At 44.9% G+C, this 24572-nt stretch overlaps 1 protein-coding gene across 4 annotated transcripts; it reads right to left on the bottom strand.

Annotated features, from left to right (window-relative positions):
• Nucleotides 1-3127: 3127 nt before the first annotated feature.
• On the bottom strand, nucleotides 3128-24154 carry LOC101944902 (butyrophilin subfamily 1 member A1-like). Of its 4 annotated transcripts, none has more exons than XR_010592080.1 (10): nucleotides 23885-24149; nucleotides 17322-17431; nucleotides 13691-14038; nucleotides 10089-10373; nucleotides 8351-8455; nucleotides 7702-7722; nucleotides 7484-7504; nucleotides 7332-7358; nucleotides 4026-6259; nucleotides 3128-3887 (listed from the first exon to the last, which is right to left on the bottom strand). XR_010592080.1 is itself a non-coding variant. In XM_065565041.1 (10 exons), exons 3-10 carry the CDS (start codon nucleotides 17419-17421, stop codon nucleotides 5742-5744), a joined length of 1425 nt encoding a protein of 474 aa, XP_065421113.1. In that variant the 5' UTR covers nucleotides 17422-17431; nucleotides 23101-23166; nucleotides 23885-24151; the 3' UTR covers nucleotides 3128-5741. The 4 variants fall into 4 exon arrangements, 3 of the variants coding, with proteins under 3 accessions (XP_065421113.1, XP_065421112.1, XP_065421114.1); XM_065565041.1 differs by adding an exon at nucleotides 23101-23166 and having other exon boundaries at nucleotides 3128-6259; nucleotides 23885-24151; XM_065565040.1 differs by having other exon boundaries at nucleotides 3128-6259.
• Between the last annotated feature and the right edge of the window lie 418 nt (nucleotides 24155-24572).

The following is a 24572-nucleotide window of genomic DNA, read 5'->3' as shown; positions in this document are numbered from 1 at the left end:
GAGGAGCCTAGTGGTTAGAGCACTCAGCTGGATGTGGGAGACCCAGGTTCCAGTTCCCCCTGTCTAGAAGAGGGGGAGAAGGGATTTGAAGAGGGGTCTCTGACCCCTCTCAGAAAGTTAGATTCTGATTTGGGGCTCCCTCAATCTCCCCTCCTGAAGCTGTTCCACAGTGGATCAGTAGTGTCAGGGGGGTTGGAGCAGTGGGACTGGACCCAGGGTCTCCCACTTGGCTGCAGCATCATTTTCTCCCACTCTCTCTCCTGGGTGCTGGCCCTTTAACTGACGGGGGAGGGAGGGATCCAGAATGTTCAGTGGCAGCTGGGAGGGGGCAGCAGCTGGGATGGGCAAATTGGGGCTGGGCATTTTGGGGTAAATGGGGCACAGTCTGCAGAGGATTTTCTATCAATAGTTGATGAGTTTAACCCAATCAGTTGGGGTCTTGCCAACTGTCCTGATAGCAGCCGGGCAGTGCCGCTCCCCCAAGTCCCGTTCTATTCAGTCCTTACAGCCCCTCATCCCCGCAGGGTCCCAGCGCCATCTAGCCAGGCACCAGCCACATGACTTGCATTCGTCCCCTGGGATTCTCCCCTTCTCTCCTCAATGGGGAACGTACGTGAGATTTATGTGAGTTGGCAAATATGGCAATTTTAATGGACATAAAGTGGAAAATGATTTGATTCTAAGACACAAGGGGGAATGTTGATGGGAATTTAATCCATTTCTGCACAATCTAATCCCCCCCCGCCCCATACACACCCACACACATCAGGGCTAATAACTTGGGGCATGAGTTTCTTTCCCAAATACAGGGAAGTTGCTGCAGATTGAAATGGTAGGAAACCCCCGACCATGTGAGATTTTATATTGACATTTGAATATTAGTAGTGAGAAAATGGGACAAAATCTGAGGGGGAAAACAAACTTCAACCATTTGAGGGGGGGGGAGTTTTATTTAAATTAAAAAAAAAAACAATTCTGTCTTTTTTTTTTCCCTTTAGCAATATCAGGACAGTTTAGTCACAGCTCCCTTCTTGTTGCTGGGGGGCTGGTTGGGTGATTCCCATGTGTATTGGGAGCTTTGTAAGCTTCTCATTGAAGATGGTGGGTGATTGAATCTTTAACAAACAGATATTTTCCTTCAAGTGTTAGAGAAAAAAACAAATGCACCAATATTATTTCCCTCTCAGTCAAGTCGCAGGGGCCCCTCAGTGAGAGGTGTTGAACAGTTGTAATTCACAGTGACTTCAGCTGGAGAGTGTTGGCACCGGGGCTACTACCCCTGAATGGATCTTTAATGGCTCCTAATGGAGCAGATCACACCAGTGGAAAAAGGTCCACACACAGTAATTATCTTGTGTACCCTGCAGTTTATTTGAGAAGGAATTACAGAAGCGGTAAAGGGTTACATTAAACACGTAACTCCTCTGTTAAACATTAAAGAACTATACAGTAAGAGCTATACATTCCTCTTAGCAAGAATCTCTTTCACAAACATACACAAACAGGCCCTGTGCTAGCCTCACACAGTCCCTGCTTGGCAAACAGAGATGGTGGTTACCAATTCTATGGACAACTCCTTCTCTCCAGGTTTGGTCTCCTCAGCCCTCTGGTCTGTCTCGGATTCCCTCGAGGCAAGGCCTTGGCTGCCTGGAGACCCCTCTGGCTCACAGTCCTACCCGAGCCCACGGAGCAGAGTTTTGGCTACTCTGTCTATCAGCGTTGCTTCTTTAAGCGTTAATTAAGGATAGGGTGACCAGCTGTCCCGAATTTATAGGGACAGTCCCGATTTTTGGACCTTTTTCTTATATAGGCTCCTATTACCTCCCAAGCCCCTGTCCTGATTTTTCACATTTGCTGTCTGGTCACCCTAGTTAAGGAATCCCCCAACAGTAATTTAATTTGCTTGATTTTTATACTCTTTTTCCTCAAACGAGTCACATGTCTTAAAAGCATGCCCAGTGGGCGTGTAGATACTAATTTTTACCTAATTAATACTTTAGGAGGAGACTGCAGAATGGTGTCAACTGAACATTATCCCACATTCACTCCCTTATCAATCATTCACTTCAGCCCCCTGCGTGATGTCCTTCAACAGTGTCGAAATGCCCCAGTCAGCCCATGCTCCATTCAGGTTGTTCTACACGTGTTGTTTGCACTGAAGTCCTAAGCTGACGGGGCAGGAAAGCAGGGGCACAAATAGTTTTGGCACATCAGTTGGCAGCCCCAATGGGTTTTCTGTGATCCACAGGTGGGATGGGCAGAAGCCAAAAGGTATCCAGAGGAGAGTGAAACAGGGGTTGGGGGGCACAAGAGAGGGGAAGGAGTGGGGCAGATGGGTGAAATCGGGGACAGGGTGCAGGCACTGGGGTTCAAAAAGGGGGAGATGCACGTCTTGTTTTCAGGGTACAAGTTCCCTTACACCTGTTTCTGCCTCTGGACTCCTGCCCCATTCTAGGAGTGTGAGGTGCCTATCTCCCACCTAAGTCCCAAAGTGAGTTATGGATTGGGGGAAGATCAGCATTCAGCTGCTGATCTTGCATGTGGGGCCTGATCCTCCCAGCATGCCTGCCAGATTGGGTCCCATTCAAACAGCTGTCCAATGGAAGAGGTGGTGATGCCCACCTTATAACTTCTAGCCCAGTGGTTAAAGCACTGAGCTGGAATGTGGAGAACCCAAGTTCAGTCCCCTGTCTCTACCAGGAAGTATTTGAACTCTGTGTCTCCCACCGCTCAGATGGGCGTGTTAATCACTGTGACGGGGTCCCCAGACTGTGGGACTGCTGAGCCCTCTGTCCCACTAACCTGAGCTGCCCCTCACACTGTGATGCTGACAAGCTACAAACCTCTGGCAGGTGCTGCACTTACACAGCCATCCACAGGCAGGGACCCACCCCACTGAGTTACATGAATGCTTTTGCTAGCCACTCATGAACCAACAATAGAAAGATTCCAGCCGATTCCCCCCAACTCCTCAGCCTTGCACCCCAGAACTTTACCGTCTTGCAGAGAAGCCTGGACAGTGTCAGTTCATTTCACCCAGTCCGCCCCGCCTCGATGTGGAGAGGACACACACCAGCCTTTGTAAACTGACCTGAGATTTCCTAAGCACTTCAACCAAAACACACTGTTTTAGGTAAAATATAAAAGAGATTTATTAGCTACAGAAAGATTATTTTTAAAGGATTATAAGTAGCAAGCGTAGAGATCAAAGTTGGTGTCTCAAGAAATAAAAATAAATTTGCAGTCTGAGTTCTACAAACTAAACAGGATTTCAGTCAAGCAGTGTCTCACCCTGACAGATGGTACAAGCAGGCTACAGATCCTCACTACACAGGCTGGAATTGCCTTCCAGCCCGGGACCCCCTTCCCCCATTCAAAGCCTTTGCCCTTCAGACGTTCCACCAGGTGTTGAGTTGGGGGGCGGGGAGGAGAAAAGCCAAGTGATGATGTCACTTCCCCTCTTTTATAGTTTCTTCCTGCTTTCTGGAAAGATCTATGTTGTGATGTGGGGGTCAGTCAGTCTCCATTGTATATAGTCTCTGGATAGTGGATTCTTTCCTTGATGGGTTTTGGAGAGCCATTAACTGCTGTCTGGCTACTCCATTGTTGTAAATGAATGGCTGGTTGTGGTGTTCCGAACCTCACAACATATTTCAGTAACACATACAGCAATACTTCATAACTTCCCATACAATGACAGCACATACAATCCAACAGGATATTAATGTTCAGCAGATCAAGACTTTTAAAATGATACCCCACAAGGCATGCATTGTACAAAACATAACATAATTATACAACAATGGTGAATATGTGGTTTCCAGAGTGCTACCCTGAGGTACAGAGTGTCACAACCACTGAGCTCCAGGTAGTCTGATGTTTGGATCCTTCAGCCTCTCCTGTTAAAGGTGTTCCACTGGGGATAAATAATGACAGAGTGATGGGAACAGAGTTCCTCAGCTCCAGTCACTCCATTATCTACTCACAGTGAACCAACTGCAATAGGGGAGACTGAAGAATCCCACCCTCAGACTGTACCATAGCTCAGTGGTTGCAGCACCCACCTAAAAATTGAGTAACCCCAGTTCAAGTCCTTTCTCCCCCTGTAGCAAAGGCAGGGGGCATTGAACCTGGGTCCCCCACATCCCAGGCAAGTGTGCTATCACTGGCTTAAAGTTATGAAGTGCCTAGCACAGGGGTTCTCAAAGGGGGGTTGGGACCCCTCATGGGGTCGCAAGTTTATTACAAGGGGGGGTCGCGAGCTGTCAGCCTCCACCCCAAACCCCACTTTGCCTCCAGCATTTATAATGGCATTAAATATATAAAAAAGTATTTTTAATTTATAAGGAGGGGTTGCACTCAGAGGCTTGGTATGTGAAAGGGGTCACCAGTACAAAAGTTTGAGACCCACTGGCCTAGCGGCACCAAAAGAACCCCCACCTCTCCCTCCACCTACATGTTGTGTGCAGCGCAGCAGGGGCCTAACTCATTCCTAGAAGAAATACCTCAGGAGGTGGGTTCCCATTCGTGGATTGCTAAGCAGAGGTAGGTGCCCCACAGCAATGCAGACTTAGGCACTTATCTTCAAGAGAGGGGCAGAGCTTAGGAAACACCCCTGTCGTTAGCATCTCCCATTGGCTAGTTTAGATGGCTCCGCACCTAGCATGCCGGCTTTGTGGATGGCATTTTAAGGCCCCTGTCTGTCTCCATTCATTGTATAGGGAGACTAGGCACCTAAGTCAGGCAAACACAAGACAGTGATGTCATTATACAGTCCTAGTGTAGGTGAGGCAAGTGATGCTTTCACCTCAGTTTAGCTAATCAAGGCTATCGATAACCCTCCCAAACATCCCCCCAACCCACAGAATTTTTCTTAACCAGTGACCCTGAGGTGAAACAACCACTTGCCTTGTCTACACACAGATTGTACAATGAGAGAGAGAAACCTGCACCCTAGTGTAGACAACCCCCTGGAGACTGTCTCGGAGCAGATCCTGTCCCATGAACGCTGCCCTGGACACCACAGCAATTGCTGATGGGCAGAAGAAATGTGAACAGCACAGTTCATATCTCTTTAGCCACCTCTGAACAAATTCAACGCCTCTGGAAACAAAGAAGAGAGTCAGCACCATGTGTTCAGCCCCCTCTCCACAGAGCCCAGCTGAGGAATTCCTGATTTACATGGCTATAGACAGCACAAGGGACAGAGCACAGGCTGGATAGCAGCATATCATAGCAAACCCCCAGCTCTCATGAGAGGGACATGCCAGTATATTGGCTGCTGGTGCTGGGGGGGACACAACCAAGAAGGGAAGCAAATCCCACGACTCTGCCCCCAACAATTGCAGCTGGAAAACTATAAAGGGACAAATCAGAATTGTCTTTCATGCTTTATTTACCATGAACATCCGTCAGAGCGAAAAGAAGCCAAGAAACAGCTTCAATACCCACCCCAATGGAAAACAGACCCACAGGTTTGGGGAACAGTTTTTTTTATGACACTGAAATGGCACAAAGTCAAGGAAGAAACATATGAAATGAATGAGTGACAGTCTCACCTTCAGTGACATTTTATAAATCTCTGTGCTGCAGGGAGGGAGGGGGGAGGAGTGTCCAGGGGACATTGAATTAAGAGGCCATAGGACTGGGTGGACTGGATGATACCAAGATCATAGAGACTGGGGTGTGTGAGACTAGAGAGGCTGATTTCAGGGTCCCCAGTGGGATATACCCCCCGTCCCTCAGGGACACAGTTTGAGCTGGCTTTCCATCCCCAGCCAGAGCCAAGGGCGGATTCTCTCCCCAGGGATGGAGCCCGGCGGGAAAGTGAAGATCGGGGCCTCATCACCAGCATCGATAAATGTCACCTGCCCCCGGTCACAGTCCAGACAAACCCGGATCCTGCTGGGGGCCCGGCTCAGGAGCAGGGGGGTCACAGGGGCGGTGAGAGCCTGGTACTGGCCCTGCCTCTGATCCACAGCCCAGATCCCCTCCTCAGGGCTAAGGCTGATCCCTCCCTTCCTCCTCACAGACTCTCTGGCCACCCCCACAGCCCAGAGTAGCCCAATTCCCACCTCCACCTCCCAGTAATGTCTCCCTGAGGTGAACCCCTCACAGCCCAACACACAGTGCTCAGTGTCAAATCTCTCAGGATTGTTGTCGGGCAGATCCTGCCGTGTGTCTGCCCATCTCACACTTTTCCGATCCTCAGACAGGACAAGTTCTGGATGAGCCGTGTCTGGATCCAGAGTCACATTCGCTGGGGGGGAGAGAATCAGAGCGTTAGGGGCACAGGTCCGCCCTGGGGGAGTGTTTCATTATATCAGTGACAGAATCTGTCCCAGCGGGACAGTGAACCAGGAAATATTCCTCCAGGATTTACCGGGCTCTGAATGGGAAGCTGCTCTGAGATCTCAGCATTCACTCCTGAGTTTCACTCCCCAGTCAGAGACAGGTCAGTGACAGAACATAAAGATTTACTGACCCAGTCCTGAGACTCATAATCTTTCCCCTCGTGCACCCATCTATCCCCAGAGTGGGGATTAGAGACCCTGGAATCAGGGAAGCCCTAGGAGATTTCCCCTCACATCATTCACATCGTCACAACTATCTTTTCTCTGACATGCACTCCCTCGCTTGTATTTAAAGTCCTGGCACTTGGATGTCTCTTGTTGATGCCACCCTGACACCTGCTCCATCCTGCCACATAGCTGAGATCTGTCGATAATGACATGATTCAATAGATTCCCCAATTAAAATTCTGTAGCTAGTCATCAGGGCCAGACCAAGAGAATTATCACTCTAGATTTCATTTCTAACATAAAGATTTGTATTTATGAGCAAGGGGCTTCTACAAGAGAGGAGAGTTGGTGGTGGAGAGAGAAGAAAGAGGGTTTGATATAAATGGATGCATGGAGGAGAACGTGGATAAGATGGTTAAAAACAGCAGGAAGCTGGGATCTGACAGAGAGAGCAGAAAGGGGAGATCACTGTGGATGGAGAGAAGAGAAAAGAAGCACAAGCTGAACACTGATCACAGGGACTCCTTGGTTTGAACTCATGTGTCTTGTCAGCGCTTTTGTTCCTCTACCTGACACTAGGGCGGGATCCTAAGAAACAATAACTGCTCAGTCACTCGGAGCAGGGACATTGCCAGAGTTATGGAAGCAATGTGTAAGGAGGACATGTGAGGATGGTCCATTCCTTTCCCTCCTTTGAACCTCAGCACCCTCCCTTCTTCCACCTGGGAAATATTATAGTTTTCTCCTTGTTTATTTGCACAGCGAAAGGGAACATGATCCCCCCATTGATTAAATATGATTTTTAATTACCTGCATCACCCAGGGATCTCCTCCACTCTGGAAGCAAACACATAGATGGGGATGAGAATTAAGCCAGACAAATGCAGTATCAATAGGATTCATTATCACAGAAAAGGTTGCATCATTGTGAGAAAAAAATCAAAACAAAAAAATGCCCTTACCTAGCTCTGTTTGAAGTTTACCTAAATAATAAACAGAAAGAAAATGCCTCACTCAAGATACATGTACAGTACAGGCTTCCTACCCATTACCGACATAACAAGTTATGCGATTAGTATTGGTTGTATTGCTTATGATTTTCAAGTTGACATGGTCACAGTCATTCAAAAATCTTTCATAACATAACATCGGTTCTACCAGGAGCAAAAATGGAACTTACAGATAGTGTTGAGATGTTTCCCTAAAAAAAGAAAACATAAATACAATTATTTAGAGCCTTTTTCAGCGACTCCAGATTTAAAAGGATCTTTTCATTATGAGTCCTCAAGTAATAATAATGTTGCCCGTCTACCAAGCCATTGCAGCTCTCCAGGGACTTGCAGGTTGGGTTCCCAGTGGAAGAGAAATCAGTGACACAGAGGCTGGGTACCTTCTAAGTGTAATTTGATTATTTACACACATAGACCTGTCCTAGAACAGAGATGGTCACAAACAGCACACAGGCAATCAAAAACCCCATAAGACAGGGATTTTCATAGGAGCCTAGGGGAGTTAAGAGCCAAAGCATATTGAATTCCAATGGGAGTTGAGACCGTAACTCCCTCAGGCCCCACTGAAAATCTAGTTAAACTAGTGCAAACCTAATTTAAGGCTTATATTAAGATGATAGGAACATTTTTAAACTAAACCGAAGTGAGCTCTTCTTAAACTGACGTGTCCACATAGGAGCTTGCTCTGGCTTTACAAAATCAATTTAAATTCACACCTTAAGCTGGTGTAACTTTCTCATGTAAAAAAGTCTAAAACTGTCTTTTCGAAGGAGAAAACCTCATTCTGATTACACTGTATTTTCCCCTTTGGAGATTTACCTTTTAATTTGAACAGAAAAAGAGTAAGGCCGACGAATACCAACAAAATCACCAAAGTCACACTCCAACCCACCATCCAGGGAGATACTCTTGGGAAAAAAGAATCTGAAACACAAAGCCCACATTAGTTTGGAAATAGTAATAACAAACAGTACACTTTTATTGTAGGAAAATGCATCACATCAGGATTTGTGTGAAATACATGTAGAAAAATTTCCTCCCTGCAATATAAAAGCTGGCAGAAACCAATTTTAAAAAGCGGTTCTGCTCACACTCTTTTGGTAGTACCAAATGATGTATTAAATACTATCAAAAGTACTACCACCCTACACCTCATCCCCTCCTCTCTCTCTCTAGGTGGAGCTAGTCACATCACTTGTTATTAAAGTTGTTCGACACTTCCCATTTTAGGGCCTTCTTTTCATTTGCTCATTACTTTGCCAAACTTTACCATTTGGGGAGAAAATTTCCATGCTGGGTGTCTGCCTCAGGCTGAATTTTTTTTTGAAAAGTTTTAGCCAAAATGGCTCCATGATTTCTGAGAACGGGGTTAGGGAATAACACATTGTTCTGATATCAGTGTGTGTGCGCACGTGGCTGTGTGTGTGAATAATTATATATATAATTAGTAGTGGGTTTGTTTGTATTTTAATTCTGCTCCCCTTTACACACGTTCTTAATGTTGTTGGATAACCAGGGCTTCTGACCCCATCACCCAACCCAGGAGCCAATTCAGGGAAACGTGCTTCCTTCTTTTTATGAAATTAATACTACAGTTAAAACATGTAGGAAGAGAAATTATAGTTAATCATTAAATTTCCCAACAGAAACCTTACACATAAGTAAAATTTAAACTTTTGTTACACCAGGGAATTTCATAGTAAAAGACAATCTGAGGCTTTAAGAGAGGCAATCAATAATTAAGGGAGAGCAGATAAATATCCAAATACTCGTCACTTCAGCACAGGAATTCCTGGCATAGGAACGGATCCAAATCCTATTGATGTCTTTAACCGGCTTTGGATCAGGCCCACAGGGTTTTGTTGCTATGGCAACCCCTTTCCCTGTGAAGTTTGCTAAAGGGTGAAAAATCAAACTTCATATTAAAACATGGACCTTTCAGTGAGTGACACTCAAATGACTGTTCCCGGGGCTGCAGATTTTCATGGCCCTGCCTTGCTTCTGACCTGCCATGAGCAGAGATTCAACAAATTTCCTCTATGTTGAAGAGATCACAGCAGATCACATCTCCCTCTGCATATTCACTGGGGCAAGAAGCCTGGACCTTGATTCACCAGTCTACTAGGCGGCAGAAAGTCCAACCAATCAGTAGGGCCCCCAATATACCTTACCACTGTCCTGTGGTGACTGTATGAGAATGAAAATTGAATGTGACCTTAAATATTCGTTTAATGTAATATGGGACTACAAACACTAACCATCATGTTTGAATCACAATAATATACATATATAGTGTTACTACAGGGCATTTCCATGCATTAACATGTTTGGATTTCTTTTAAGTTTAACCTTAACCCTGAATCTACTGGGTTTAAAATGCTTGTTTTTGAGATAATAACAATACCCCTGGAATGCATTTTATCCTAAAGTTTGCTCTCAACCTAAACTTTATCTTAATGTAGCTTTTTGTGAGGAAATATTTTAACTTTTGTTATTATTTAACAATCTGATTTCTTCCTCTTGGATAGTACAGTGTGTGGTTTGGGTGGTAACTGACCTGATATATAAAATGTTATTGATTCTTTTTCTTGGTTCAGGTGGGTGTTCCTTATAGCACAGGACAAATTCTTGTTTGAATTTTCTGTTATAATGATAGAATTTTTTATTTCAAAGAGACCATGTTCCTCTTCAGATTTGGTTTTAGTTGATGAAGACAAAGGCTGCTCTTTGAGATTTCTCCACAGCACCTCGGGCTCCGGGTACCATCCGGCCGACTGACACACCACTCGGATCCCTCCATCCTGGTGACCCTCAACAGAGATGTGAGGTGCAGAACCTGAAGCTAAAATGAATCCGTGTTAAATGAGATTAAATATACAGCCCAGCATATAAAAGTTTACATTTTCAATAAAACGATTGAATACACTTTCTTTATGGCTGATATTCATGGAAATGTGTCTTCAACAGGACTTCAGCATTTGTTAAACCTTTGCTTAATTGTGCTGCAGCACTGGGGCCTCAGCGATGGAAGTGGAAGCCTTACAGAATGTTGGAGCGTGTTATCAGCAGGGTTGTAGGTGATGTGAAGGGGACAAGGAATGCAAGAGATTTCCCCCTCAATTTCTGATTTTATAATGTTGGAGGCATGTTTGTTATGCTCATTACCTCCGGGTGGCCAATGTGAGGTAGCTATTTACTGTGAGAGGCCTTAAGGGTGCTCCAGGGAGTTGTGGGGCATGTGAAGAAGTTTCTCAAGATCGAGGCTCGGTTAGTTGTCACTGTGAACGTGTACCAGAATAAAAGATCCCCTTTTCAGTTCTAATCTCTTTTGGGTCTCCATGTCCACTGAAGGCAAGAGAAGGAGTAATGGGCTTAATCTGCAGCAAGGGAGATTGAGGTTTGATATTAGGAAAAGCTTTCTGACTGCAAGGATAGTTAAACTCCGGAACAGGCTTCCAAGGGAGATTGTGGAATCTCTGTCAGTGGAGTTTTTTAAGACCAGGCTGGACAAACCCCTGTCTGGGACGGTCTAGATTTACTTGGTCCTGTGTCAGCATAAGGGGGCTGGACTTGATGACTTCTCGAGACCCCTTCCAGCCCTACATTTCTAGGATTCTGAATCCTACATAGGCAATGAAGATAAAATGAAAACCAAAGGCAGCAAGATCTACACACTGCATGAGTAAGTGAAAACCTTTTTTTTTTATTGTAAAGAAAAAATGGTTGCATATGGAAAAAATGAAAAAGAGTATAATGTATACCAGGAGGACTGGATTCAGTACTCAGAGACAGACTCTCTTAGTACTTCATCACAAATGATATAGAGGATGATAAAAAGAAACACGCCATTTTACTGAGCATTTGTAGAGCAAAAACCTATAGTTTGGTGGCCCTGGAAAAGCCCAGTGCCAAATCTTTTGATGAGCTGGTTAAAGTTGTCATGTGTCATAACCACAGTGGGGCGAGGGGAGGGTTGGGTATGTGTGCCTGCATGGGAGACATTAATCACCATCAGGGGGTGATTGCTGGGCATGCATGAGTGCCAACAAGTGAAAGAGACTCTGTCCCTCTCACTTGCTACTGCGGCTTGCCTAGTGCGGAGGGATAAGGCTTTGGGTTGTTAGGCATGTGGCAGGCTCTGTCCCCTGAGGCAGAAATGTAGCAGCCTTCCTGTCTATGTTCCTTCATTGCAACAAACCAATCAGCTGTTTTGCCAGGGTTGGAAATGCAATTAGCCAGTGCTATCCCTTCAATTGCCTGGATGCTCATTTTATAGCAGACAACAGGAGTCGGACTGAAACAAAATTCAGTCAGTTTTTGCTTGAGAAGGGATAAGGGATGAAAGAATAGGAGTTTGCTCTGTGCATTCCTGAAAAACTGTTTCAATGCTTGAAATAAAACACTGTTCTTGATGTAAAAAACAAAAACAAAAAAACCCCCACATTGTTAATGGTGCTATTGATAGTTAATTGATCTCACCCTGAGGCAGAAATTTAGCAGCGTGCCTGCCTAGTAACATTGTTAATGTTCCTACTGTTAGTTAACCATTCCCATTCTCAGTCTATTTCCCCAGGAGCATAAAACCTGTAAAAGTTTTAAGACCTGGAGCACCCACAGAGTCGGCACCTATGGTACTGAGCATGCTCCAGGGACTGGGGTGTGAATAATTTTTTCAAGATGGAGGCTTCTTGGTTGTCTATATGAAGCTGTAGCAGAATAAGAGATCTCCTCTTTCAGTTCTAATCTGGTTTGGGTCTCCATATACTACAGACTTCTACACTTTAAAGCTTTTGCTTTCAGAGAGTCATAGATGTTAAGGCCAGACGGGACCACTGTGATCATCTGGTCTGATGTTCTATCTAACACAGACCATAGGGCTTCCATGAATTAATTCTGTTTGCCAGAAGCTAGGAATGGGCAACAGGGGATAGATCACTTGATGATTACTGGTTCTGTTCATTCCTTCTGGGGCACCTGGCATTGGCCACTGTCGGAAGACAGGATACTGGGCTAGATGGACCATTGGTCTGACCCAATATGGCCATTCTTATGTTCTAATTGTTTTTCAAATCCATAAGCTGTGATTCAGCTACAGCACTTTTTAGAACCACAGGTATTAGAGCTGGTGCAGTGTGTCTTGATGCAAATGTTAACAGTCACTAAACAAAGATTTTTTTTGTTTTTAATGCAATTGAGGTGAGGAAATGGGCTCTTTTCACTACTGTCCCAGCTGAGACTAACTGCAGATCAACTGATACCTGCAGCAAAGAGTGGCATGTTTTGGGAGCAAAATCATCTTTAGGCCTGACAGAAGCCTGCTGTGGATTTTCAGAGTTTGTTCTGATAACGTTTAACAGCATAAGCAGAACTGGGGGGAGGGATTTTATAGCTACTGGCTGGCTGGGTAGCCATAAAAGGGAGCTGCTACCGCCGCCCCCCCCCCCCCCATTTATCAGACTAATACATGCATATAATATAACAAAAAGTTATAGAAAAGCTTGGTTAATAAAGGGAGGTTGAAGCTGTATTGTCCATTGTTGGAGGTGACCGATGAGATCATCCCAACAAGCTTCCCGCCTGTGAATAACTGATCGCTACTTGCTGAGTATTTTGCCTTAAAGATTTGTTAGACCCACCAGCTGAGTACATGAATCTCAGTCCAACAACATGAACTGTTTATCTGTTCATACTAAAATATTTTCAATTAAAGGATAATGACCTAGAAAAATCTTGCCTCTCTCTCTCTCTGGCCCAATAACTTTTCTACTATTTATAAATATTTAAATAGTCATTGGGCCAGAGAGAGAAATAGACTGTAGTCCAGTGGCTAGGGTACACCCATGGGAGGTGGGAAAACCCCAGTCCAGCCACCCTCCTCCAATGGCTGTTTATTTGTCCAGATTGGATAAATAATCAAAGATTAATTAGCAGGACGACTGGCCGCTGGGTCTCCCACCTACCAGGTGGGTACCTTACTCTGTAGTCCAGTGGTTCTCTCTCTCTCTCTCTGGCCTAATGACTATTTAATTTAATGACTATTTTGAGGATCTCAGGGGCACCTAAATTTTGGACTGAAGTGGGGCGTTTGGTGCCCAACTGCTTTTTTGGGTCCCGGTCTAAGAGCCATCTAAAAAGAGACAACAGACACATGTTACTGACCTGCCACCTTCAATTCCAATACAGCTTCTTCATGAAAGACACCATCTTGAACAAAACAGCGGTACTGTCCCTCATCAGAAAGTCTGATATTGACAATTCCCAAGGCAACATTCCCATCCACGATGCCAGCTTTCAAAAGCTCTGTCCTTCCATGATATTCTGGCATCTGCTGCCCATACTCATCCTTTCCATGCTGATAGAGGTGCACAAATGAAGTGAACTCAGATCGGAACCATCTCACTTCCATGTTCTCAGCGCTCATCTTGGGAGACAGGTGACAGGGTAAAATAATGTCCTCACCCATGATGGCAGTGACAGGGTGATCAGGTCCAATCACTGTGAACCGGGCTGTAAAATGCACCAGGGTACAGAAAAGATAAAATAAATATATTACATTTTCTGTGCATCTATTGCAGTGCTCTGTTATTGATTAGGATCTGTCCTGAATTTATATATGAATTTTACAACAAACAATGCATTTGGATAACCATAATCAACAGATTTCAGGTTGTTTGTGCTGCTCTATTTCTGTCCACTTGTGTGTACGATACAGTCTTCAGTTACGTGATATTACTAGCCTTTCCCCAGGACCCCCACTTCATTCAGAGCCTGTTCAACTGGCATCCATGGAGAGGAAGAGGAGAAGGTTTCCTTCAGCCAACCACTTGCTTGACTTGCTGCTCACAGGGCGTACTTTGCACTCGAGTTCTGTGAACTCAGCTGGGGTGTTTGAGCCAAGACTTCCCCCCGCCCCGTTTTTAAATGGGAGATAGGGAGGTGGCAGGAAAACTTCAGTGAAGTCTTCAATACTAGAACTACTTTGCTCCCTGGTTCCTATGGAATCTGGATTTCCAATCCAAGCTGATGAGGTTTTTGAGAAGAAAACTGGCATGTTAAGGAGGACATGCAAGGAGGGCCAGATTAAGAACCTGGACGGATGGGATGTGGTGGGTGTGACTCTGGCAGACCAAGTGCCAGCTCTTGCCAAGACTGCAGCTATTAGCTAAGAACTGACAAACTCGTAGCTGGTGATGTGACCAGTTCACCTGTATGTTAGTTTTGCGCAAAATAGCTAATAGTCTTATTAGAATGTATTTAGTGTTTAGACTCTATGAAATGCTGGTAAGTTGCTGCATTCATTGATCTCACTTGTAATGTCTCTATTCCAGGCTACAAGAAAATACATAAATTTTGCTTTATAACTTTGAGGATGTTTGCTCTGAATTTATAAACCCAGGCACAGGAATAATCTTCCCCCGCCCTCTCCAATCCATCCAGGAGATCAACATTTATATGGGCCATTATAAGACAAAAGTTTTGTTAATTGCCTCATCCACCCATGGAGAAATATGTGCAGGAGGCCTTGTCCCATCGCTTGGAATGCTGGAAGAGGGAAATAATGTAGCTTACACATGAAGATTTTTCATTTCTTTGCTGTTTGAACTCTCACGGGGCTAGAGAAACCAAGCTGAAGCCAGAGATCCCCAGGGGTTCTCCTGGGTCCACCCTGAAAGACACTTTGAATGGGCAGATCTCTACAACTCTGTCATTCTTAGGATTTAGATGGTAACTCATTTGTATATATATTTGCTTGTTTTAACCTGTAATCAGCTCATTTCTTTTTCCTAGTTATTAAGCCTTTTGATAATTTATTACAGGATTGGCTTCAGGCATTGTCTTTGGTGTAAGATCTAGGGTACCAATTCATCTGGAGTAAGAGACTGGTCTCTTGGGACTGGAACAAGGCCGGCGCTTCCATTTAGGTGACCTGGGCGGTCGCCTAGGGCACCAGGATTTCGGGGGCAGCATTTTGCCGCCCTTGGTGGCAATTCGGCAGCGGTAGCGGGGGGTCCTTCCGCGCTCCGGTCTTCGGCGGAAATTCTGCGGCGGGTCCTTCACCCACCGCCAAAGTGCCCCAAAGACCGGGAGCGCGGAAGGACCCCCCCGGCCGCAGAATTGCCGCCGAGGACCGGGGGTGCGGAAGGACCCCCGCCTAGGGCGCCAAAAACCCTGGCGCCGCTCCTGGACTGGAAGCAACCAGTGCGTGATTTTTCCTGTAAGTGACCATATATCACCAAGTCCAGTTTGTCTGGGTGACAAGATAGGCTGGAGAACCTAAGGGGACTTTCTGTTACTCCATGGTAAGACTGGTATAGTGACCCAGGAGTTCACATTTGTTACTGGCTTGGTGAAATTATAGGCCACACCGCCAGCTTGGGACGTCTGCCTTGTTTGACAGTCTGCCCTGAGGAAGGCATTCATGGCCGTGAGTCACTCCAGACAGCGTGACAGTGGCTGAAGAGTTATTAATTCTGAAATCATGGGGAGACATTTTAATGTTACCACATTTCAACCTCATCAGCTAGTCAAATTTTGGAGCCCCAGGGATGTTCCTGTTGGATGTACCCCAGGTCTACACTACAGAGTTAGGCCAATGCAAGGCAGCTTACGTTAGCCTAACTATGGAAGTGCTATACTTCAATTTTGTGCCTTCTGACATAATAACCCCGCTACACTGACTTAATAACTCCACCTCCACAAGCGGCATAGAGTCAAGGTTGATGTAGTTGGGTCAGCGCAGTGTCAGTGTAGACACTGTGTTGCTTACATTGACTGCTTCCGGGTCTCAGGAGCCTTCTCACAATGCCCCACACTGACAGTACAATCGATACAAGCACTCCTGGTGAGGATGCACACCGCCGATACAAGGAGCAAAGCGTAGACACGCACAAGTACGCCGACGTATGTTAGGTAGATGTAATTTTGTAGTGTAGAGATGTCCCAAGAAATTGGCATAGCCTGGTATTCTCTCTGATGCAATCTCGTTTATTGAAAAGGAATGTACCAAGTCCTGCTTTTCCAAATGCAGGACCCAACCAAGAACAAAAGGAACAGTTTCATAGCTTACAGTCCCAACCCTCCCTAACCAACAGACCCAGAAGTTCTCTCTCTAGCTTCTCCCAGGGTCGCATTGTGCTCACAGGCTCCTGCTTGGCTTCCCTGCTTGTTTGTCTCCGCCTCTCTCTCTCTCTCCTTGTCGGTTCTCAGTTCTGTGTGTTCGCTCTCTCACACCCCCATCTGGTCACAATACCCAGAGGATTCCTCCCTGCCCATGTCCTTTCACCCCTCACACCAATGGTGCTAGTCCCTGGGCAGACTTGATTAAGCCTTGTTTAGGTGTGGCCCCTTTTATTGCCTCTTACAACTATCTTAAGTGAAAGGACAAGGAGTCTGGTGGCACCTTAAAGACTAACAGATTTATTTGGGCATAAGCATGCATCTGAAGAAGTGAGGTTTTTACCCACGAAAGCTTATGCCCAAATAAATCTGTTAGTCTTTAAGGTGCCACCAGACTCCTTGTTGTTTTTGTAGATACAGACTAACACGGCTACCCCCTGATACTTAAGTGAAAGGTGCATTCACACATCAGTTTGAATAAGATTTTAACCCATAACAAACTTTCACCCAGATCATAACAATTGTTATTTATATTTTCCTAGTGTTGATACACTTGGGGATTTGTGCTAATTTTTGTTCACTTTTGAATAAACTAGTGAAACAGGGAAATGTTATAAATCAAAACAAATCAATCAATCCTGTAAGAAGCAGCAGAAGCCATGGACATTCCTACCTGATTCCAGCTTGTGAACAGAAAACGTAATGAAGAAAATGATAACATCAGGTAGAAGGGATCTAGCTCCGGAGCTGTGGCAGATTGAGAGAACTTTCATCTCACTGGTACTTGATCCAGACGGCAGGAGAAGAGAGAAAACAAACAGTGTATTGAATGTAACATAGTTGCAATTATCAGAGGGGTAGCCCTGTTAGTCTGGATCTGTAAAAAGCAACAGAGGGTCCTGTGGCACCTTTAAGACTAACAGAAGTATTGGAGCATAAGCTTTCGTGGGTGAATGCCCACTTAAGTTGCAATGATTTAAGACAAGCTGGATATAGAGAAAATGGAAAATTCTGAACAGGATACATTATTGGCCAAGCAAAAGAAGGCCCTTTATGTAACTTAAATGCATTTCTGTGTCACACAATAACTTTTGAATGCTGCAGCTGATGAATTCCAGTATTTCATGGAACACTCTAGACACCAGTGGGCAGAACCCTCTTAACTTTAGGAAAAAATCAGAAAACCAGACAGGGGGAATGGGGCACATATGGGCCCCTGGCATCTGTTTACAAGAGCCATCAGTTTTAATCAGGTCTCCAATTGTCTATAGATAAAGAACCAGTTGATGGCTGCCATTAACACCTTCCAACATACCAAAAACCCACCACCCCATCTCATGATTAAGGAGAAAGTAGGGTTGACCTAGGAGAGAAGGCCTTAAACGCCAGAGGCTAAGCAACCAAGAGGAGGTAGCAAACAAGGAACTGCAAACAGGGAATTTTGAGAGGGGGAGAAGGAGATCCCCCTGCTGAACGAACAAGGTGTGAGTACTAACTTTGGGGTGAGTAAGTTTGTTTGGCTGGTTGAGTTTTTCTTTCTCACAGGTTACTGGGTCAGTTAGGATTGTGTGTCTGGGGATTGTTTGAGCCTTTGTTCCCTGGATCTTCCTTGATCATCTTTGATCAGCCTCAATCAACACTGTGATCACCCTCTCCCTGTGTGATTAACGAGGGGGTAGGGCTGACCTAGGAGAGAAGGCTTTAAAAGCCAGAGGCTAAGTGACCCAGGGGAGCTAGTGAACAGGGTAGTTTGAGAGGGAGTTTCTGGAAGGGAGACATAATATAATCGCTATGGTTAGGAAGGGTGACATTGCCAGTGCCAACACTCCTCCTGTCTACTTCACCTGCGCCTGTATCCAGACACACACCTAACCATGGATGCCTCTACCCAGATCCTCGTGTGGATTTGCAGAGACTGTGGGCTGCATTTCCCACTCACAGGCCTTGGCTACACTAGCGCTGTACAGCGCTGCAACTTGCTGCGCTCAGGGGTGTGAAAACGCCCCCCCCCACAAGCGCAGCGAGTGCAGCGCTGTAAAGTGCCAGTGTAATCAAAGCCTGCAGTGCTGCACGCTCACTCGCAGCGCTGCAAGCTACTCCCCTCGGAGGGGTGGAGTACTTACAGCGCTGGGAGAGAGCTCTCGCAGCGCTGGCGGCGCGACTACACTTGTGCTTCACAGCGCTGTAAATTGTCAAGTGTAGCCAAGGCCACAGAAAGCCAGGCTGGGGGGGGACCATCCAGTGTGAAGGGTGCCTGCTGGTGGAATCTCTTAGGAAGCAGGTGGGAGAGCTACAGGAGGAGGTGGCTAGGCTGAGGAACATCTGAACCCACAAGGAATTCCTCGAGAGTATTCATATGGAGACACCCAAGGTTGAGGAAGCTATCCAGCTACAGAGGACTGCTGTCACACCACCGGGGGAGGAGGAGATGGCTCTGATACAGGGAGGACACTGGATGCTGGTTACTTCTGGCAGCAGGCAGTTCTCCACTGCTACTCCCAACCCACACACCATGGAGAGAGAAAACTGATATGCTGCCCTGGCAACGAGCGATGAGGAATCACCCCAAAGGTGGAGGAGGGGAAGCCATGAACCCCCAAGGCTGGGAAGATCACAGCTACCACTCACAGGAGGAAATGTAGGGTAGTGGTGGTTGGTGACTCTTTTCTGAGGGGGATGAAGGCATCCATCTGTCACCCTGACATGGCATCCGGGAGGTATGGTGCCTGCCAGGGGCCCATTTCCAAGACCTTACAGAGGGATTGTCAAGGACCATATGGCCCTCTGACTACTACCCAAGGCGGCACTAATGATACTGCGAGGTATGACCTTCAGCAGATGAGAAATGACTACAGGGCTCTGGGAGTAAGGGTGAAGAAGTTGGGAGCGCAGGTGGTGTTCTCTTAGATCCTTCTGGTCAAGGGTAGGGGCCCAGGCAGAGACAGATGCATCTTGGAGGTGAATGCCTGGCTGAGAAGATGGTGACACCAGGAAGGCTTTGATTTCCTTGACCATAGGATGCTGTTCCAGGAAGAAGGACTGCTAAACAGAGATGGGGTTCACCTATCAAGGAAGGGGAAGAGCATATTTGGATACAGACTGGCAAACCTAGTGAGGGGTTTTTTAAACTAGGTTCAAAGGGGGCAGGTGACCAAAGCCCACAGGTAAGTCAAAAACATGGAGTCCTGGGAGAAGGGTCAGTATTTGGGGGGATCATGGGTTGTTATAGCAGGGATAAGGGAGAGACAAGACAGAACTAATGGGGGGAAATCAAATCAGTGTTTTAGATGTCTGTATACTAATGCAAGAAGTATGGAGAATAAGCAGGAAAAACTTGAAATGCTAGTAAATAAACACAACTATGACATAGATGGCATCACAGAGACTTAGTGGGATAATACGCATGACTGGAATATTGGTATAGAAGGGAACAGCTTGCTCAGGAAGGACAGGCAGGGAAAAAGGGAGGAGGTGTTACTGTATATATTAAAAATGTATACACTTGGACTGAGGTTGAGATGGAAATAGGAGACAGTTGTTGAAAGTCTCTGGGTAAGGATAAAAGAGGTAAAAACAAGAGTCATTTCATGGTAGGGGTCTACTACAGACCACCTAACCATGAAGAAGAATAGGTGGATGAGGCTTTTATTAAACAACTAACAAAATCATCCAAAGCACAGGACTTGGTGGTGATAGGGGACTTCAACTACTCAGACATCTGTTGGGAAAATAACACAACAGGGCACAGATTATCCAACAAGTTCTTGGAATGCATTGGAGACCATTTTTTTTTTATTTCAGATGTGGAGAAAGCCACTAGGGGAGAGGCTGTTTTAGATTTGATTTTGACAAATGGAGAGGAACTGGTTGAGAATTTGAAAGTGAAAGGCAGCTTGGGTGGAAGTGATCATGAAATGATAGAGTTCATAATTCTAAGGAATGGTAGGAGGGAGAAGAACAAAATAAAGACCATGGATTTCAAGAAGGCAGACTTTAGCAAACTCAGGGAGTTGGTAGGTAAGATCCCATGGGAAGCCAGTCTAAGAGGAAAAACAAGTGAAGACAATTAGCAATTTTTCAAAGAGACATTATTAAGGGCACAAGAGCAAACTATACCACTGCATAGGAAAGATAAGATGTCTGGCAAGAGACCACCCTGGCCTAAACAGGAAATCTTCAATGATTTAAAAATAAAAAAAAGAGTCCTACAAAAAGTGGAAACTAGGTTAAATTACAAAGGATGAATATAAACAAACAAATAACACAAGAATGAAGGGACAAAATTAGAAAGGCCAAAACACAAAACGAGATCAAAGTAGCTAGAGACATCAAGGATAACAAGAAAACATTCCACAAATACATTAGAAGCAAGAGGAAGACCAAGCACAGGGTAGGCCAATTACTCAATTGGGGGGGAGGGGAACAATTACAGAAAATGTGAAAATGGCAGAAGTGCTTAATGACTTCTTTGTTTCGGTTTTCACCAAGAAGGTTGGTGGTGACTGGACGTCTAACATAGTGAATGCCAGTGAAAATGAGGTAGGATCAGAAGCAAAATAGGGAAAGAACAAGTTAAAAATTACTTAGACAAATTAGATGTCTTCAAGTCACTAGGACCTGATGAAATGCATCCTAGAATACTCAAGGAGCTGACTGAAGAGATATCTGAGCCATTAGCAATTATCTCTAAAAAGTCATGGAAGACAGGAGAGATTCCAGAAGACTGGAAAAGGGGAAATATAGTGCCAATCTGGAAAAAAGGAAATAAGGACAACCTGGGGAATTACAGAGCAGTCAGCTTAACTTCTGTACCAGTTGAGATAATGGAGCAAATAATTAAGCAATCAGTTTGCAAACATCTAGAAGATAGTAAGGTGGTAAGTAACAGTCAGCATGGATTTGTCAAAAACAAATCATGTCAAAGCAACCTGATAGCTTTCTTTGACAGAGTAACAAGCCTTGTGACTAGGGGGGAAGTGGTCGATGTGGTATATCTTGACTTTAGTAAAGCTTTTGATACCATCTCCCATGACCTTCTCATAAACAAACTAGGGAAATGCAACCTAGCTGGAGCTACTATAAGGCGAGTGAAAACTGGTTAGAAAGCCATTCCCAGAGAGTAGTTATCAGTGGTTCACAGTCATGCTGGAAGGGCATAACGAGTGGTGTCCCGCAAGAATCAGTTCTGGGTCCAGTTCTGTTCAATATCTTCATCGATGATTTAGATAATGGCATAGAGAGTACACTTATAAAGTTTGCAGATGATACCAAGCTGGGAGGGGTTGCAAATGCTTTGGAGGATAGGATTAAAATTCAATATGATCTGGACAAACTGGAGAAATGGTCTGAAGTAAATAGGATGAAATTCAATAATAACAAATGCAAAGTACTCCATTTAGGAAGGAACGATCAGTTGTACCCATAGAAAATGGGAAATGACTGCCTAGGAAGAAGTACAGAGGAAAGGAATCTGGGGGTCATTGTGGATCACAAGCTAAATATGAGTCAACAGTGTAACACCATTCCAAAAAAAGCAAACATCATTCTGGGATGTATTAGCAGGAGTGTTGTAAGCAAGACAAAGGAAGTAATTCTTCCACTCTACTCCACGCTGATTAGGCCTCAACTGGAGTATTGTGTGCAGTTCTGGGTGCCACATTTCAGGAAGGATGTGGACAAATAGGAGAAAGTCCAGAGAAGAGCAACAAAAATGATTAAAGGTCTAGAAAACATGAACTATGACGAAGATGGTAAAAATTGGGTTTGTTTAGTCTGGAAAAAGAAGCCTGAGCGGGGACATGATAACAGTTTTCAAGAACATAAAAGGTTGTTACAAGGAGGAGGGAGAAGAATTGTCCAAGAAGCAATGGGCTTAAATTGCAGCAAGGGCTGTTTAGGTTGGATGTTAGGAAAAACTTCCTAACTGCCAGGGTGGTTAAGCACTGGAATAAATTGCTTAGGGAGGTTGTGGAATCTCCATCACTGGAGATTTTTAAGAGCAGGTTAGACCAGTGGTGGGCAACTTGCGGACCACACGTGGCCCATCAGGGTAATCCACTGGCGGGCCGCCAGACAGTTTGTTTATTTACATGGCTGCCCGCAGCTCCCAGTGTTTAAACAAAATGTTTAAACAAAATAATTTTTTCATTAGCAAATGACTTTTAGAAAAAACATTAAAAATGAATTTTCCTATTATTGGAATGTTTCTAATTTTTCAATGAAATGATGCTAAACGAGAATATATATTTCAAATTGATTCAAAATAGGAATTCTAATCAAATCAAAACATTGTATTGACCCCCTCTTGCTAAAAGAAGAATAAGAATTATTTTCTTTTTTCAATCATTTTGTTTCAAAAATATTTGATTAACAATGAAAACGTCTATAAAATATTAAACAAAACAAAAATGAATTATTGTTGTAAATGTGTTTTAAAATTAATTTTTTACTACCTTTAGTCCCATAGATTTCCTCAGGAAATCTCCCCTCCAGTGACTGTTCACACAGTAGGAGATGATCTGTCAACAGATGGATAAATATGCCTTTTTTTAAAATTATGTCAGGAAATCCCTATTCAGAAGTGCACTTGATCTCATGATCTGCTTTAGGCACATGCTTAATTCCCTCTCATTTCAGAAGGAGAACAGGATGCAATTTTCTCTTTTGATTGATTGTGGAAATAATTTTCCTTTTTTCCCTTGAAAGTATCAGAAACAAAAGGATTCAGCCCCACAGTCAGAGGTAGAAAACTGTAACGTTAACAGGCAGAAAGACAGAACCGCTGGAAGTGGCATGGTAAATCTCTTCCAATATTCTCAATATGCATCCGAAGAAGTGGGCTGTAGTCGAGGAAAGCTAATGCTCTAATAAATTTGTTAGTCTCTAAGGTGCCACAAGTACTCCTGTTCTTCAATACAGGAAGTTATTTGTTACAAATCTCTGACGTCACTGAGAACAAGATCGGGCCCAGTGTTCTTAAATACAACATTCCCGCAAAAAGAAACAAATGACTAATTCAACCTGCCGCACAAACCCCGAGTGACACGGCTAGGACAATAATCTGAAAAGCACTGGAATGTAAATCATTGTGAATGTACTTGTGATGTAGTGTTTCCATAACGAGTAAAACAAATCTCACAGGGTTATTTAATCTTTGTGTTATTTACAATCTGGCGAAGCAATAAGCAGTATACATGAGGCGATATAAGGAGACATTTTGAAGCAAAATTAATCTACCTGATTGGTCCTTCTGGGAAGTTTTACAATCTCTAGGGGGTGATCAAACCCCAGACGTTTTGTTGCGATGATTTACATTGTGACTATTTCAGTTGATCACATTCTAGGGTTAATTCCCTGGCTATCAAATCGCTGCAGTTTTCTCAGCTTTTCCTCGCCCTTTGGAAAAGGAAACTTTGTATCCAGACAGAGAACCGGGCTCTCCTCTCCCAGCACTGCCCGAGCTGGAAAGCGAAAGGAAAGTCACACAGGCGGTCACGTGACCAGATTAGCCTTTTCTCTTAAAGAAACAGCCGCAGCCCTGCGGCGCGGGAGGGGTCCAGGCCAGGCCAGCAGACTCCTGCATTCAGGCGGCCCAAGACACCCAGAGCCATGGCCGTTCTCTGCAATGCTCTGCCGAAGCTGGCTAGGGAGGGCTGCGTTATTCCTCCACCGAGGCAGGACCCCTCCCCACACCCCTCAGGAGAGCTAAGCTCAGCAGCCCCCTTGCAGCGCACAAGCCAGCAGCAGACAGAGCCCGGTGGGTTCCAGGGGCCAGAAGCAGCTGCGCTGTCTCTGCCTTTGTTCCTTAGTTTGTTTGGCCATTCAATTTACTGTAGTCCCCAGAAAAGCAGGAAGAACAATATCTCTCTTCAATATCCTTCCCGGATTCAGATCACTTGGGACACCCGATTGCTTGAGTCTGCTG

Source organism: Chrysemys picta, chromosome 12 (assembly GCF_011386835.1).
Source record: "Chrysemys picta bellii isolate R12L10 chromosome 12, ASM1138683v2, whole genome shotgun sequence".
Taxonomy (NCBI): domain Eukaryota; kingdom Metazoa; phylum Chordata; order Testudines; family Emydidae; genus Chrysemys; species Chrysemys picta.
The sequence above is the reverse complement of the archived record's forward strand: the minus strand, read 5'-3'. Positions and strand labels throughout refer to the sequence as shown.